The following is a 14,245-nucleotide window of genomic DNA, read 5'->3' as shown; positions in this document are numbered from 1 at the left end:
TTGTCTGGGTTTCAGATGAAGTTCAAAAGATGTCTCATTAGTATCACTGTACTCTTATTTGTTTGGCAGAGGTTACTCCTGCTTCTCAGTTGGCTGTGGGAAATATGTGGCAGTATATGCAGATTTTAGAATTAAGTGGGAAAGACTGTAATTGAAAGTCATGCATTCTGTTAATGAAGTATAAGCTCAGTTACAGGAACTGGTACGAGCAGATGCAAACTGGAATTAATTGGAAATGATGTATTTTTAGACTTGTTGCTGATCGCACTTTGAAATAAAGCAAACAAAAAAAAATGTTTTGCAATGGAAGTACAGTGAACAAAACAGCAAAACTTTGCAGAGTGTTTACTGTCAGTTTCAAAAGAGTGTATTTCAGAATTCAGTATTTAGAAACCAACATTAAAGTCACAAAACTTAAAGTTCAAAAAGTTAAAGCTGTTATTCTGAAAAGGCTTTGGTGTTTCACACACCTCATCCATCACTGTAGGGTTAATTATAATGAAAATCAGTGGTGCCTATTAAGCACAATTGAACCTGACCTCATTATGGGAAGTGTGGTTTTATACTGTCATTGTTGCCAGTCAAGAGACAAAACTCCTGTGTTGATTTGTCCTAACTCCGCAGATCATGTGACTCACCTTTGACCTATCTCTTTTTTTTCTTCCTGTTTCAGAGACGTAGAGGCTCAGGAGTTTTTTGTGCCAATTGCCTGACCACAAAGACCTCTCTCTGGCGAAAGAATGCAAATGGTGGATATGTATGCAATGCGTGTGGCCTCTATCAGAAGCTTCATTCGGTAGGAAGAACTTACTAGTTTGTTCAGGAAAAAGGTTTATACAGCTAAGCTGAAGCTGGGCTGTTGTGGTCTTGTCTGGTTGTATGATTACTACCACTCCCTGGCCTGCAGTTAATTTCCTAACAGGGTTTTTTTCAGTATGGTCACTTTGGGATCAGATGTGATTCATTATGAAACAAGCTGGGATGCTGTGGAGAGACATGTTTGAGATCACCAGTGATGCATTTAATTATTTTGATACAGAATAAGGAAAACTGGTTTCCTTTCTGGGAATTTCATTTAAAGACATACAGTATGTTGTAACAAAAGCTCTCCAAATTGAACAAAGCTCATATTTATGTAGGAGTCCAGAAAAAAAGTTTCTAAAATTAGAAATCAGAAATAGAAACATTGCTTCTTGCCTATATAATTGTAATTTTCTCTTTTTCCCCCTTCCCTTCTTTTAATAAATATCTTAAAGTTGTATTGTTTTATTTTCCTTATATACAGAGCCCAAATCTGTGTGATGCTTATAATCTACTGCAAATACTGAGAGCCCTCAACTTTCTTTGAAGCTGCTCAATTGAAGGCATTCAGTACTTTGCAGGAGTAAAATTCAGCATTTTATTAGATTGGGCATGAAGTAAATAATAATAATGTCATCACTGGTTATCTATGTTACTTCCAATCTTTCAGATATTGCGCTTGATCCTGAAAGGTGCTGAGTGCTCTGGTAGTGATTCAGCAAAGCTATGCTTAAGTGCTTTTTTGGATTGGGGCCAAAGTACTCAGAATTTTCAAGGATGGAACCCAAATGTCAAATATGAGTTTATATGAATTCTGCTACTAACTGTAATGGAATTACTTGGGAGAGGAAGGTGAGCAGAATTGGGCCCATTAACTAACTACCCACCTCACAGGGATGTTGCAATGATTAATTATCATTGTTCTACAGATGGGGAAATTCAGGTAAAGAGTTTGGGACTTTGCCAAGGCAACGTGTGAAGTTAGGCTCAGAGCCAAGATTAGAAATCTGAGTTTATGGTTGCCAGGGCAAAATTTTCAAAAACACCCTCTTCCCATTTTTGAAAGTGACATAGAATCTTAAGATCCATTAAATATCAGTTCCACTTTGGCTTGTAAGTGCCTACGTCACTTTGAAAATGGGACACAGGTGCTTTTGGAAATCTTATCCCCAGTCCCGTGTGCAAGCCATCAGACATTACTGCTTACTCAAGTCCCACTGCAGCTGTTTTGTGGAAAATATTTTTTTTTTACAATATTCTAATTGCAGCCTGACCAGCAATCTAAAATGTCAACTTTAATTGCTAAATGCTGTCATTTGGGGTTAAGTAGAACAGTTTTTAGATACAAAACAACCCAACCAGTCAAACAACATCATCCTGGGACAAGCTGGACTGACATGCAACTAATGATCTGTGGTTACCATGTTGGATGGAACTGTCTGAATACAACATCCTCATGGAGTTCTCCTCAAGTTCCAAATATGTTTTCTGTTTTAAAGAAAATTCATGCCTTGTGAATGTGCTAAAGAGATTTTGAAGGGAAAGACAATTCTGCATTTGAACACTGATCTGATATTTAGGTTTGACTGTTTTTTGTGTGTTCTATAAAAATATCTCATGTTCATTATTAAAAATAAATGATACCCTTTGGTATTTTACCATAACTATCAGTACAACCTAATGAATAGATCAGAGTTACAAGATTCAGTTTTTAGATAAAAAGACCTCATAAAACCCCCATGACCCATTGGAAATAATCCACATAAAATGTGTGCTGCCAACAGTAGTAATTGGTAGTAAGTTATAAACCCTTTATTTATTAGCATATTGCTTGTGCAAAGATAACACTATTTTTTAGCTCCATTGTTCAAGCATAGCAATAAGCTGCTGTTTAATGGGCACTGACATTAAAGCTTTTAATTGAACTTTGGCCAATCAAAGGCCAAAAAAATAATTAAACTTCCACTCTGCCAGGATATGATAACTGAGCAACTACAGTGTAAACTGACTTCATTTAAGAAACAACAGAGGGTCCCGTGGCACCTTTGAGACTAACAGAAGTATTGGGAGCATAAGCTTTCGTGGGTAAGAACCTCACTTCTTCAGATGCAAGAAGTGAGGTTCTTATCCACGAAAGCTTATGCTCCCAATACTTCTGTTAGTCTCAAAGGTGCCACAGGACCCTCTGTTGCTTTTTACAGATTCAGACTAACATGGCTACCCCTCTGATACTTCATTTAAGAAATAATTTAAATAAGAAAATAATTCTTTTGAGATAATTTCTTAAACATTATTAAACAAAATACAGTATCTTGTGACTTTCTTTTGACAAAGAATGCATGAACCTGGTGAAATACAGTTTTCTATATAAATCTCTTCATTAAAGATGAACATCTAATTGATTTTTCGGTTCAGAGGCTGAACCAAAAATCTGAAAAAAAATGGTTTTGGGTTGACTGAAAATGGGACTTTCTTGGTTTTCCTTGCTGAAATGAAAACACAAAAATTTTAAATTTGGGTCAAACGAAGCATTTTGTTCGACCAAATTTTTTTTTCTTTTTGTTTTGTTTCACTTTTGGGTGTTCTTTATGCTTTTTTTTTTTCATTTGTTTGTTTGCTGGGTGGATTTATTTGTTTGTTTGGTTTGGTTTTTAAAAATAAACCTAGATACATTTCTTAAATGCCATTTCAGAATGAAAAGTCAAATGTTTCATTTTGAAAATGTCAAAAAATAAACATTTTGACAAAAATAATTTTTGGTTAAAAATATTCACTAGATTTGACTTGAATTCACAAATAGTTTTGGTCAAGCTGAAACTGCATTTTTTGGCAAATGAACTGGGAAAATGTCACATAGTTCTATTCTGCATACAAAATGGAGGTTGAATATACTTTTGTGACTATTATTGGAAAATCAAACATTACTTAGATTGTTTATAAAAGAAGACTAGGAATATGTGATTGTTAACTAAGGGCCCAATCCTGTAGGCACTTAATTATGTGAGTAAAGTGAGTTGTGTATGTAAGCAAACCCATTAAATTAAACAATATTACATTTGTGAGTAAAATTACTCACATTTGCAAGCTTTGGACCTTTAATCACCAAACTCTGATTAGATGCTTAATATCTACATGTACAGTGATTACCATTATAATGTCAATATTTGCCACTGATAATCATACAGTTTTATATAAGATACTATGATACTTTGTATTAAAAATAACAGATAAGTCTGATATCTCAGATAGAGTTGTCTGAAAAAATAATTATTTGATTTGGTGTCCAAACTGGAAAAAAAAAAAGCTATTTTGGGGTGGAGCCAAAATGAATTTTTTTGTCCTTTTTGGCAAATTGAAACCTCCAAAACAATTCATTTCAGGTCAAAGGAAACATTCTGTTCATTAGATTTGGCGGAGGTGGTACCTTTTCAAAACAGAAAATTGAAATAAAATTCAAGACAAATAATTGTTTGCATTAAAAAATTGAAACATTTTGTTTAAAAATGTTGAAACAAAACATTTTGATTTTTTTCTGATTTTTTATTTGGGTGGGGGAAGAGGGATTTTGATTGAAACAATTTGGCAAGTTCGAAAAGAGTTTTTGTCAACCTGAGTCTATATTTTTTGGCAAAAACAGTTCAGTGTTGGGTAAAATTTGTTGGAGAACTCTCAAATACCACTTGTTAGTAGTGACTGGCAAATGTTTGTGTTTTAGTGTCTTTTCCTGTGGTTCACATTAGCACTTCTATGATACTCTTGATTAATTTGTAATTATTTTTAAGAAATGGTACAGTGCACATTGTTGCTCATTTTAATCAAAACCTCACAAATTCATCATGGTACCTACAAATACACACAATCATTTTACCATTTACAGTCATTTTCAACTGGTCAATTTTAAAAACATTTTTATTGATGAAAATTGTATCTAGCTCACTACAAATGTGGTATGTTCAAGAATATACAGTGTGCAGATTTGTAAACACGAAAAAGTGGATCCCTTTCCTATAGTGTCTCCATTCTCAAAACACCAGAATGTAATCATTTTGGCTTTTGCCATGAATTATATTGTATTTTTATTCATTTTGCATCGCTCTAATCTTAATCAGCCTTGGATGACATGACCTACCTCAACAGTTCTTACTCAGGTCAGATCAGATCCCCAGACAAATTCAGTGGGAGTTGCACTGGGGTAAGAACTTCAGTATCAGACGTACTTTCTTTTAGCATTGGTCATCCCAATTTCACATCATGTTGAACAGCAAAGAGGTCTAATAATGTATTCAGTGAATTTTGTGATACTTTTAAAATAAATTACACATTTTTAATAATTTGACCAACTGTAGAGAGCTGGGCAAATTATTCACAAATCACATTATCATAATAAAAATATAATATACAAGATGTGATAATATATCTGACAAATCTAAGATTTTTTTTTAAATAAAGTATTTGCTATTTTTTTCTATTATTCACCAAATTGAGGGCTCCAGTATAGTTTAAGAAATGAGATCCCACTTTTCTGTATATCTTGAACTGTCCATAAATATCGACCATCTGTTTGCTGTCTATTCATGTCAACTATTAAGTTTGTGAGTGACTCTGCTCAAGCGAGTAGTCCATTTAATTTAGTTGGAGAACAGTCACATGAGTAAAGTAATTCACATGCTTAAGTATTTGCAGGATCAGGCACATATGTTAAACACTTGGGTATGTCTACAGTGCAATTAAAAACCAGTGGCTGGCCCATGCCAGCTGACTCACGCTCGCGGGAATTGGACTAAGAGGCTGCTTAATTGCAATGTAAATATTTGGGCTAGGACCCTGCAAGGTGGGAGGGTCCCAGAGCTCAGGCTTCAGCCCAAGCCCAAATGTCTACACCATAATAAAACAGCCCCTAAGCCCTAGACCCACGAGCCCAACTCAGCTGGCACGGCCCAGCCATGTGTGTCTGATTGCAGTATAGACATACCCTCAATGACATATAACTTTAAAGACCTGCTTCTGCAAGTAGGCTTGTGAACAACTCTTCTCACATGAGTAAAGTCATGTGTGTTAATCATTTACAGGCTCACACATCTGTAATATGAGGAGCTAAAATTAATATTTTGTTTAAGCAGTCAAACCAGATCAGGAATCCATACTGCTAGGAAAATGTAATACAGTGGGTGAATAAGAAGAGTGTCATATGAGAGAGGAAGCAAAGTTCAACAGCAGTGAGCACCCTTTTTACTCCTATTCTTAGGATGGTCTTAATGATGAGAAAAGATCCTTGAGCTAGTATTAGAAAGTATATATTCCTATTAATGCATGTTTAAATGATTATTAATAATGTAAATTATCCAATATATAGCATGATATCTATATTACAATGTTCTAATTTTCTCTTAAACATAATTTTGTCCACTTTAGACTTGCTGCTATCCCATAGAGGTAACTCTGTTTCAGTTGCTGCTCTTTCGCTGAGTTAAAATTTTACTACTTATTAAACGTCTAAATCAAAGTTTATATTTCTTCTGATTTAGATTTTTAATAGAAAGTAACAGCTTAACAAGTAGCAGCTGTGGCTAGGATGCAATTAACCATTAGAATGAGGCGACTTTAGGGGGAAAAATAGGTGAAAGGGGAGACGAAGATGGCAAGTCGAGATAGAAAATAGCTCTATAGAAATAATGAAGTCCAATACTGGATTTTTTAATCTTAATTTAAAGTTATCCATTTATAGATATATAAATTATAATATCGCACATATCGCACCAGTTGTTCAAAATATTGAGTTTAGTCCAGAATTTAATCAACACTTTAACATGGCATTAAGGAGAGGGAAAAAAATCCAAATACACTTCTAAGTGGGCAGGGCATAGAGCAGTCTGTAGGCCCCCAGCGACCCTAGGATTCTGTGCACATTTGGTTGAGATCAACATCAGCTACCAGAATGCCGAACTGAAATGACTTTTAGACTGTTCTTGCTCTCCTTTAATGTCTGCCCAATAGAGTGGCATGTATCATCTTTCAGCACCATCTTTCACCACATTCTTGTGGAGAGGGCTGACTATGGTTCCTCCCCCTGCTCCTTCTGCTTCTTATAAAAGTGCTTTCAGTGCTCACATAAGAGGTCTCTCATAATAGTTCTCTCTCCACATGCACTGCATCTTTGGGGCAGATGGCAAATGGATAACTAAGTACTCTCTGTCCTGATGAAGACTTCAGTATCTCCGTCCCTCTACCTTACTTGATGTGGTCCTACCTTCCTCCCTTCCTGAGGTTCCTTCATCTTTTTTCCACTCCTCGTGACTTCCCCAACATAATAGTAATAGCAGTAGTAGTAGTAGTAATAATAATAATAATAAGTAATTAATGATAAATACTACCTAGCTCTTATACAGAACTTGTCATCAGGGAGCGTTGAGAGCACTGAGCACATATTGGGTTGGGCACTTAATGACTGTTTAAGTAAACAAATACAGTATGTTAACTGATATGAGATGGAAGATTTAATGTGGTAACAATAAACATCAGTTGGTAGCTTTATTATTAAAATAAAGAGTTTGCCTCCAAAGTTTTAGCTGACCTTGTTTACTGGTAGAAGTAGACATTCCCTAAAGCTTTCCTGTAATGTGGGTCTTAACTCAAGTACAACTTAGATTTGCATGAACATTGTCACTAAGACTTACTTAATGTGTTTCTTTTATTTATTATGTATGTGTTCCATGCAGACTCCCAGGCCTTTAAACATCATTAAGCAGAACAATGGTGAGCAGATCATTAGGAGACGAACAAGAAAGCGCCTTAACCCAGAGGCACTTCAGACTGAGCAGCTAAACAAACATCAGAGGGGTAGCGGTGAGGAACAAGTCAATGGAAGCCCATTAGAGAGGAGGTCAGATGATCACTTAACTGAAGGTCACCAGAGAGAAATTCAGCTTCCCAGCCTGAGTAAATATGAGGCCCAGGGTTCATTGACTAAAAGCCATTCTTCTCAGCAGCCAATATTGGTCAGTCAAACTCTGGATATTCACAAAAGGATGCAACCTTTGCACATTCAGATAAAAAGTCCTCAGGAAAGTTCTGGAGACCCAGGAAATAGTTCATCGATATCAGAAGGGAAAGGAAGCTCAGAGAGAGGCAGCCCAATAGAAAAATACATGAGACCTGCGAAGCACCCAAATTATTCACCACCTGGAAGCCCTATTGAAAAATACCAGTACCCACTCTTTGGACTTCCATTTGTACACAATGACTTTCAGAGTGAAGCTGATTGGCTGAGATTCTGGAGTAAATATAAGCTGTCCGTTCCTGGGAATCCACACTACTTGAGTCATGTGCCTGGCCTACCAAATCCTTGCCAAAACTATGTGCCTTATCCCACCTTTAATCTGCCTCCTCATTTTTCAGCTGTCGGATCAGACAATGACATTCCTCTAGATTTGGCGATAAAGCATTCCAGACCTGGGCCAACTGCAAATGGTGCCTCCAAGGAGAAAAGTAAGGCACCACCAAATGTAAAAAATGAAGGTCCCTTGAATGTACTAAAAATAGAGAAAGTTGATAGAAGTACTCAAGACGAACTTTCAACCAAGTGTGCGCACTGTGGCATTGTCTTTCTGGATGAAGTGATGTATGCTTTGCATATGAGTTGCCATGGCGACAGTGGACCTTTCCAGTGCAGCATATGCCAGTATCTTTGCACGGACAAATATGACTTTACAACTCACATCCAGAGGGGCCTACACAGGAACAATGCACAAGCTGAAAAGAATGGAAAACCTAAAGAGTAAAACCTTAGCACTTAGCACAATTAAACAGAAATAGGTTTCCTTGATGGGAATTCAATAGCTTGTAATGTCTTGTGAAGACCTATAAAGCACTTCATATAGAGAGCATGCCTTATCCAATATAAAATACCTTGTTCTTTTCTCTTTTCTTTTGTTTTTTATTTTATTATTATTATTATTATTATTAATGAGAGGGTTACCAAGAAGGAAAAACAAATTGAATGGTGGCCGGAGAGGAAAAAGTATAATCATTTGGTACATGGCTCACCAAAACTATCTAGAATTCAATGAATCAGGACAAATATTCACGGCCATTTTTTTTCCAGACAACTAAAACTTTTGCTATTATGTAACTGGCTAGAATACAAAAATGTATGTTTGTATATATTGCTGGCAGGTGTATAGTGAACAAATGCACACTGTATATAGGAAATAGACTTCTTAAATATACAAATGTCCAGAAGTCATTTAGTATTTTTAATTTGGGCTAATTTCTGCCTTAAAACATGCCTTAGTGTCACCTTGTCCTCAAAGCTTTGGCGTTGGTTTCATCAAGACATTTGTCAGACTCAGCCAAGTTTTAGCTACCATTTTATCACTACACCTTTTCTGGCATAGTGTAGACTAAACCGTTTTGCTCCAATAAATTATCTTTAATATAGAAGCCACACTCTGAGCTTAATTTGCATAGAACAAGGTAACCTGCTGTATTTTTTTTTCTGATTACCTGTGCTTTCTAAACCTTGGAATCTAAAGTTACTTCTACATAGACTTAATGTTGGTATATGTACCAGTCAATCTCTTCGCTAAATCTATACCAGCTTTTGCTAAGTAGCATTAAATATGTCTTCATAGTACTTTTTAATACTTAAAGCTTTGTAAAAACTATCCATGAAGGGAAAGCTCCGCAGCATAACTGCTCAGGGAAATAGGGCTAAATAACTAAATATTAAACAATTGGTTAAAGGTGCTGTTGTCAAGCCTCCATGCTTGCTACAAGAGTATAAAAGAACTGACTTTAATAATTTTTCATTATAATGTCCCAACCAGTAGTTTATTATTTTGCCACAGGGATGTAGAAGATATTACAAGCTACTGGATGCACTGTCAGATTAACTTATTTCATTAAAGAAGTTGGGAGAACAAATAGAAAAAAAACTTATTTTTCTAGTAAATATTAATGTATTACATTTCAAATAATGGTGCCTGACATATTGAATAATTATTTTCTACCGTGTACATATGCAACAAAGATATTCCATCATGCATTAGAGTCGGCTCTGGCTCTGCCTCGCTGTTTACATTTGCAAATGTAGCAAACAAGGTAATGAAGCAACTATTTCTATTGCAGTAGGTATCTTTTTTTGTGCGTGTGCATTTAAAGTTGTAAACGATAACATGAAATGAATGACATTTGTTGATATTAATGGTATGGAAAAATAAGAAGGAAATGAAAATATTTTTATGCCTACTTAGGAAAAAAAGGGTAGCACTATTCATTCCAAGTACTTTTGTATTCTTAAGCTCTTAACTCACATTGTTATGCTTAAAATGATAAACATATATCCTCTTTTTATTGCTTTGTCTGTGTTTCAGAGGAAACATTTCAGAAATTATTTCGATAAGCGCTGTTTGACTACGCAGCGCTAATGTTTTTATTGCATTCTGTAGTAGCATTGCACTCCATTGTTACAATATTATGCAGTCGCTTTTTTGTTTTGTTTGGGTTTGTTTCTTTTTCTCAGTGCAGGGTCTGAGTTCCTTAAGGTTGAATGGCAGGTATAGTTCAATTGGTTCATGAATGTTTCAGCAAAGGAAGTTTAAAATGTCTTTTTAATATTATGATGCCTTTTTTTTTCTATTCATGCATTTTATTTTTTAAAATGTTCTATAAAAATATATCCGGCCTAAATCCTTCACTTGAGATTATATGTAAAGGGTCCTATTCTGATCATACTTACATGCCACCTATCTCAGACTTCCATGTAATTGACACTAAAGCACTATAAAAAGGCTCTTGCTTTTAACTTACATGAAATTCATCATTCTCCCTTCTAGAAATTGGTGCACTTATGAGACACATAACCAGGGAAAACTGGGAGGTTGGAGGATGAAATGGAAGGTGATGGGAAATGTCTAGAAGGGCTGGAGAAAGTATAAAATGGGGAGGAACTGGCCTAAACGTACAGCACTTTGATAGTCTTTTGAAAAATGTGCCAAGTTAAAGCAGCCCGCAAGAAATTCGCCATGCATGAGAAGCACTTGCACAGCTGATCACCAAAGGTCTTGCTGACCTTGGCAGTATTTTACGTGTTACATTTTCACACGGATGAAAAGTTATTGAACAATCCCTCTAATTTGTTAGGCACAAACAGGCTATTGTTCAACCTGAGGCTTGCATTCCTTCCTGCTCCACCCATTTCTTTCAGAACAGCCACATTTACTGTGAGAAGTGTACAGACAATCCCTCTTCACCATTCATGGTTGAATTCTATAACCCTTTAATGGTGTTCTAGGTTAGCAAAGGATATTGTGCCACATTCCTCTCCCTCTTTTTTGTTTGTTTGTTTGGTTGGTTTTTTGTTTTGTTTTTTAAGATGAATCTTCTGCTTAATACCAGTGCCAGGAAATGACTGGTTGTGTTGACTATTGTTCTCCAACAATAGTTCTGTTTTTTGTGGACTGAAATGGATTGTTCTCCTCTTGTTATGTCAGGGGCCCAGTGTGTGTCCTTATCAGCTCTCTCAAAAAACTTGTTAGGCTTAAATAGCAGCAGCTGTATTGGCATCTGAAGTGACCGCCTCGAAGTTATTGGCACGATTACTGTGTTGGGATACTTCCTATAAATCTTAGCACTTCTTGTGGCTTCTTGACTTCTGGAAGCTGCATCTTTATGGAAAATATTCTGTAGTGCACACGTTCATCAGAAAGATTTGTGCTCAGACCTGTATTTCATTACGCCTCTTGCTAAACTCAAAGCAGAAGCCAAGATGGGGGGAAATACCTTCCAGCCAATACACATAGTGAGGTTTGGGCATGAGGAGAGAGACGATCTTGTAAGTGCAGAGCACAGGCTAGACCTTTAACTGTTAACATTGTACCTACAGAGTACAAATTAAATTTGAAAATGTACCCACTGTTCTCGCCATGACACATTGATGTGTTCTAAAAATTCTACTTCTAAATGACATTTTGTTCTAACCTGTTCTCTTGAAGTAAAAATAGTTTTTTTAGGGAAGAAAAAAAAAAAAAAGCCTGGATTTCCACCTTCCCCACATGGTGATATTAATGAAGAAAAAATGAAAGTCGTGAAATTAAAAAAAAAAAAAAGACTTAAGTAATTGCTCTTAGTTTGAAGCCTGGGATGGCACATACCTACTGGCCATAATGCATTTTGTTTCAAATCAATGTACAACTCCAAAACATTAAGGTCTAAATTTCCAAAACCATCAATGTTTTTGTGCTCAGCTTTGAGTCACGTAGGGCCTAAATTTCCAAGAACTCATAAAATCCAACTGTCGTTGTGGGCGCTTATTGTTTCTTAAAATCAATCTTTACGTGGGCCCCCAAAGTTAGTAGAAACATTTAAAAACATAGGTCAAAACAAGTCTATCTTTAAAATGCCTGAGGAGCAACATTGCCCTTAGTTAAGAATCTCAGAATTTCTCTCTGATTAAGGATTAATATCCTGTGTAGCATGGTGCTGCAGCACCTCTTGCAAGTTGAACTATTGTAACTAATTGCTGGCCGGACTAATCGGAAGATTTTCAAAGGCACAAACGGTAGTTAGGTGCCTAATTCTCATTCACTTTCCATAGGAGGTAGGTACCTAACTGCCATTGTTTACTATGAAAATCTCCCCTTAAATCTTCATAAATATGGTACGCTCAATATCCATAGAGACTGAGGAGGGAAGCTGGAGACTTTTTAGCCATTGCACCCCCTTCTTCTGCCAGAAATAAATGGCGCCAGCCCTTACGAAAGGGAATATGGAGACATCTCTAAAAGATGAGATGGATGAAAAATTCTGTGGGTGTCTTAGATCAGTTGATAGAAAAAAGCTGAAAAGGGGACAAAAGATCAGCACTAAGATAAATATACAGTGATAAAATGTAGACGCCATGAAATGTGGTGACCCAATTTGGCACCTGCAGATGGTGGGAGAGTCAAAGACTGGCTCAGCAGCCCATCTTCTGACTGTGCAATATTATTTATTAGACAGAAATACCTGCTTGCCATGTTAGAGGATATATTCTACTATCTGTTTGGGTTCCATGTCAACTACAGCTATTTAAAAATACATGTTTCTTCTGTAGTTATCTTCCCATTGTTGCCTGTGTATTGACTTTTCTTGGCTGACTTGACATCTTATTCCTAATACTGGTCAGGAAAAGCGAAAGAGAGTACAGGTTTACTCCTACAGAACCAGGAGAGGTGGATGCATTTCTCTCCACTCCAGTGGAGAAAGTTATTTGTGGCAGGTGTCAGCAATAGACTTGTCAGCCCTACCTCCCATAAAGGCAAAAGATGAAAAAGTCACACTAGTTCCATGATTTCCTTATGTAAAAACTTGGCAGGGTGGAATCACAGGTACTTCACGAAGAAGGAGTGGGCCAGGAGGGGTGATTTGCATAGAATTTTCCACCCAAGAGTGGGATTCCCTCCTACCTATTGGGACCCATTAGATTCATAGAGCTCTCAAGAGTTGGCAGCTGTTGGGGTACTATATAATTAATAATAACACATAGCCTATATCAGGGGTGACGTGGTTTGTCTCTTCTTTAGACACTAAAAAAAAGTTTAGTGGTTCCCAACCAGATAAATATCACAAGTTTTTTAGTTAAAAATACATTTAGTAAATGTATGACAAAATGCTTAGAATAAACACTGTGTGGCAGCAGCCATATATTGTGTTGTATTCCGGTTTTTCAACTGTGCCCATCACCATGGTATCTGAGCGCTTAATGGAAAGAAGGGCAGGGTGGGGAAGACGAAACCTCTCAAAATTCCATTGGAAATTTTACTTACAGCAGAATTCACCAGCAGGGGGAAAATGTCTTTTCATATGGAATGATTTCATGTTGCTTTTTAAAAAAAAAACAAAAAAAAACCTTTAAACTTGTAGCCCTGATTTGACGCTAGAATGTTGGCTCTTGTCCTGTCCTTACAAAACATGGATATGTTGGGGTTTTTTGTTTTCTGTTGTTGGTTTTTTTTGTTTTTGTTTTATGTTTTATGTTTTTTTCTCATAGTGCATGTTCATTTCTACTCACAAACATGTTCTTGGTGTATTTCTTATGCAAACAATCTTCAGGCAGCAAAGATGTCTGTTACATCTAAACTTGAATAATAAAGTTTTACCACCAGTTATAATTAAGGTGTACGTCATCATTTATGGGAATAATGTAATGTCACTACAGCACAGATATGCCAGAAGGGAAAAGCAGGAAATGGGCCTGGATAAAAGGAGTGGTTTGGCCTAGAACCACCCCTATCTTTGAAGGCTGACTGAGGTAGAATGGGCTAAACAAGAAAATACCTAAAGAGAAGCATATTGAGCTTCAAAATACATTAGACCAAATCCTGAGTTAAGGACACAGGACCTGATCCAAAGCGCATTCAAGTCAATATAAAAACTGCAAATGGAGGACTACTTCAATAGGCTTTGG

At 36.4% G+C, this 14,245-nt stretch overlaps 1 protein-coding gene across 3 annotated transcripts in view; it reads left to right on the top strand.

The window, feature by feature from the left end:
• The window catches only part of TRPS1 (transcriptional repressor GATA binding 1), a 260,928-nt gene extending 246,979 nt beyond the window's left edge, over nucleotides 1-13,949 (top strand). For all 3 annotated transcript variants that reach the window (XM_034763501.1, XM_034763498.1, XM_034763499.1), the window contains 2 exons: nucleotides 674-796; nucleotides 7,518-13,949. In XM_034763501.1, coding sequence (XP_034619392.1) covers nucleotides 674-796; nucleotides 7,518-8,579 — 1,185 coding nt within the window. In that variant the 3' untranslated portion in view covers nucleotides 8,580-13,949. The remainder of the gene's footprint in view (nucleotides 1-673; nucleotides 797-7,517) is intronic.
• Nucleotides 13,950-14,245: the final 296 nt, after the last annotated feature.

This window comes from Trachemys scripta, chromosome 2 (assembly GCF_013100865.1).
Source record: "Trachemys scripta elegans isolate TJP31775 chromosome 2, CAS_Tse_1.0, whole genome shotgun sequence".
NCBI lineage: Eukaryota > Metazoa > Chordata > Testudines > Emydidae > Trachemys > Trachemys scripta.
The sequence above is the reverse complement of the archived record's forward strand: the minus strand, read 5'-3'. Positions and strand labels throughout refer to the sequence as shown.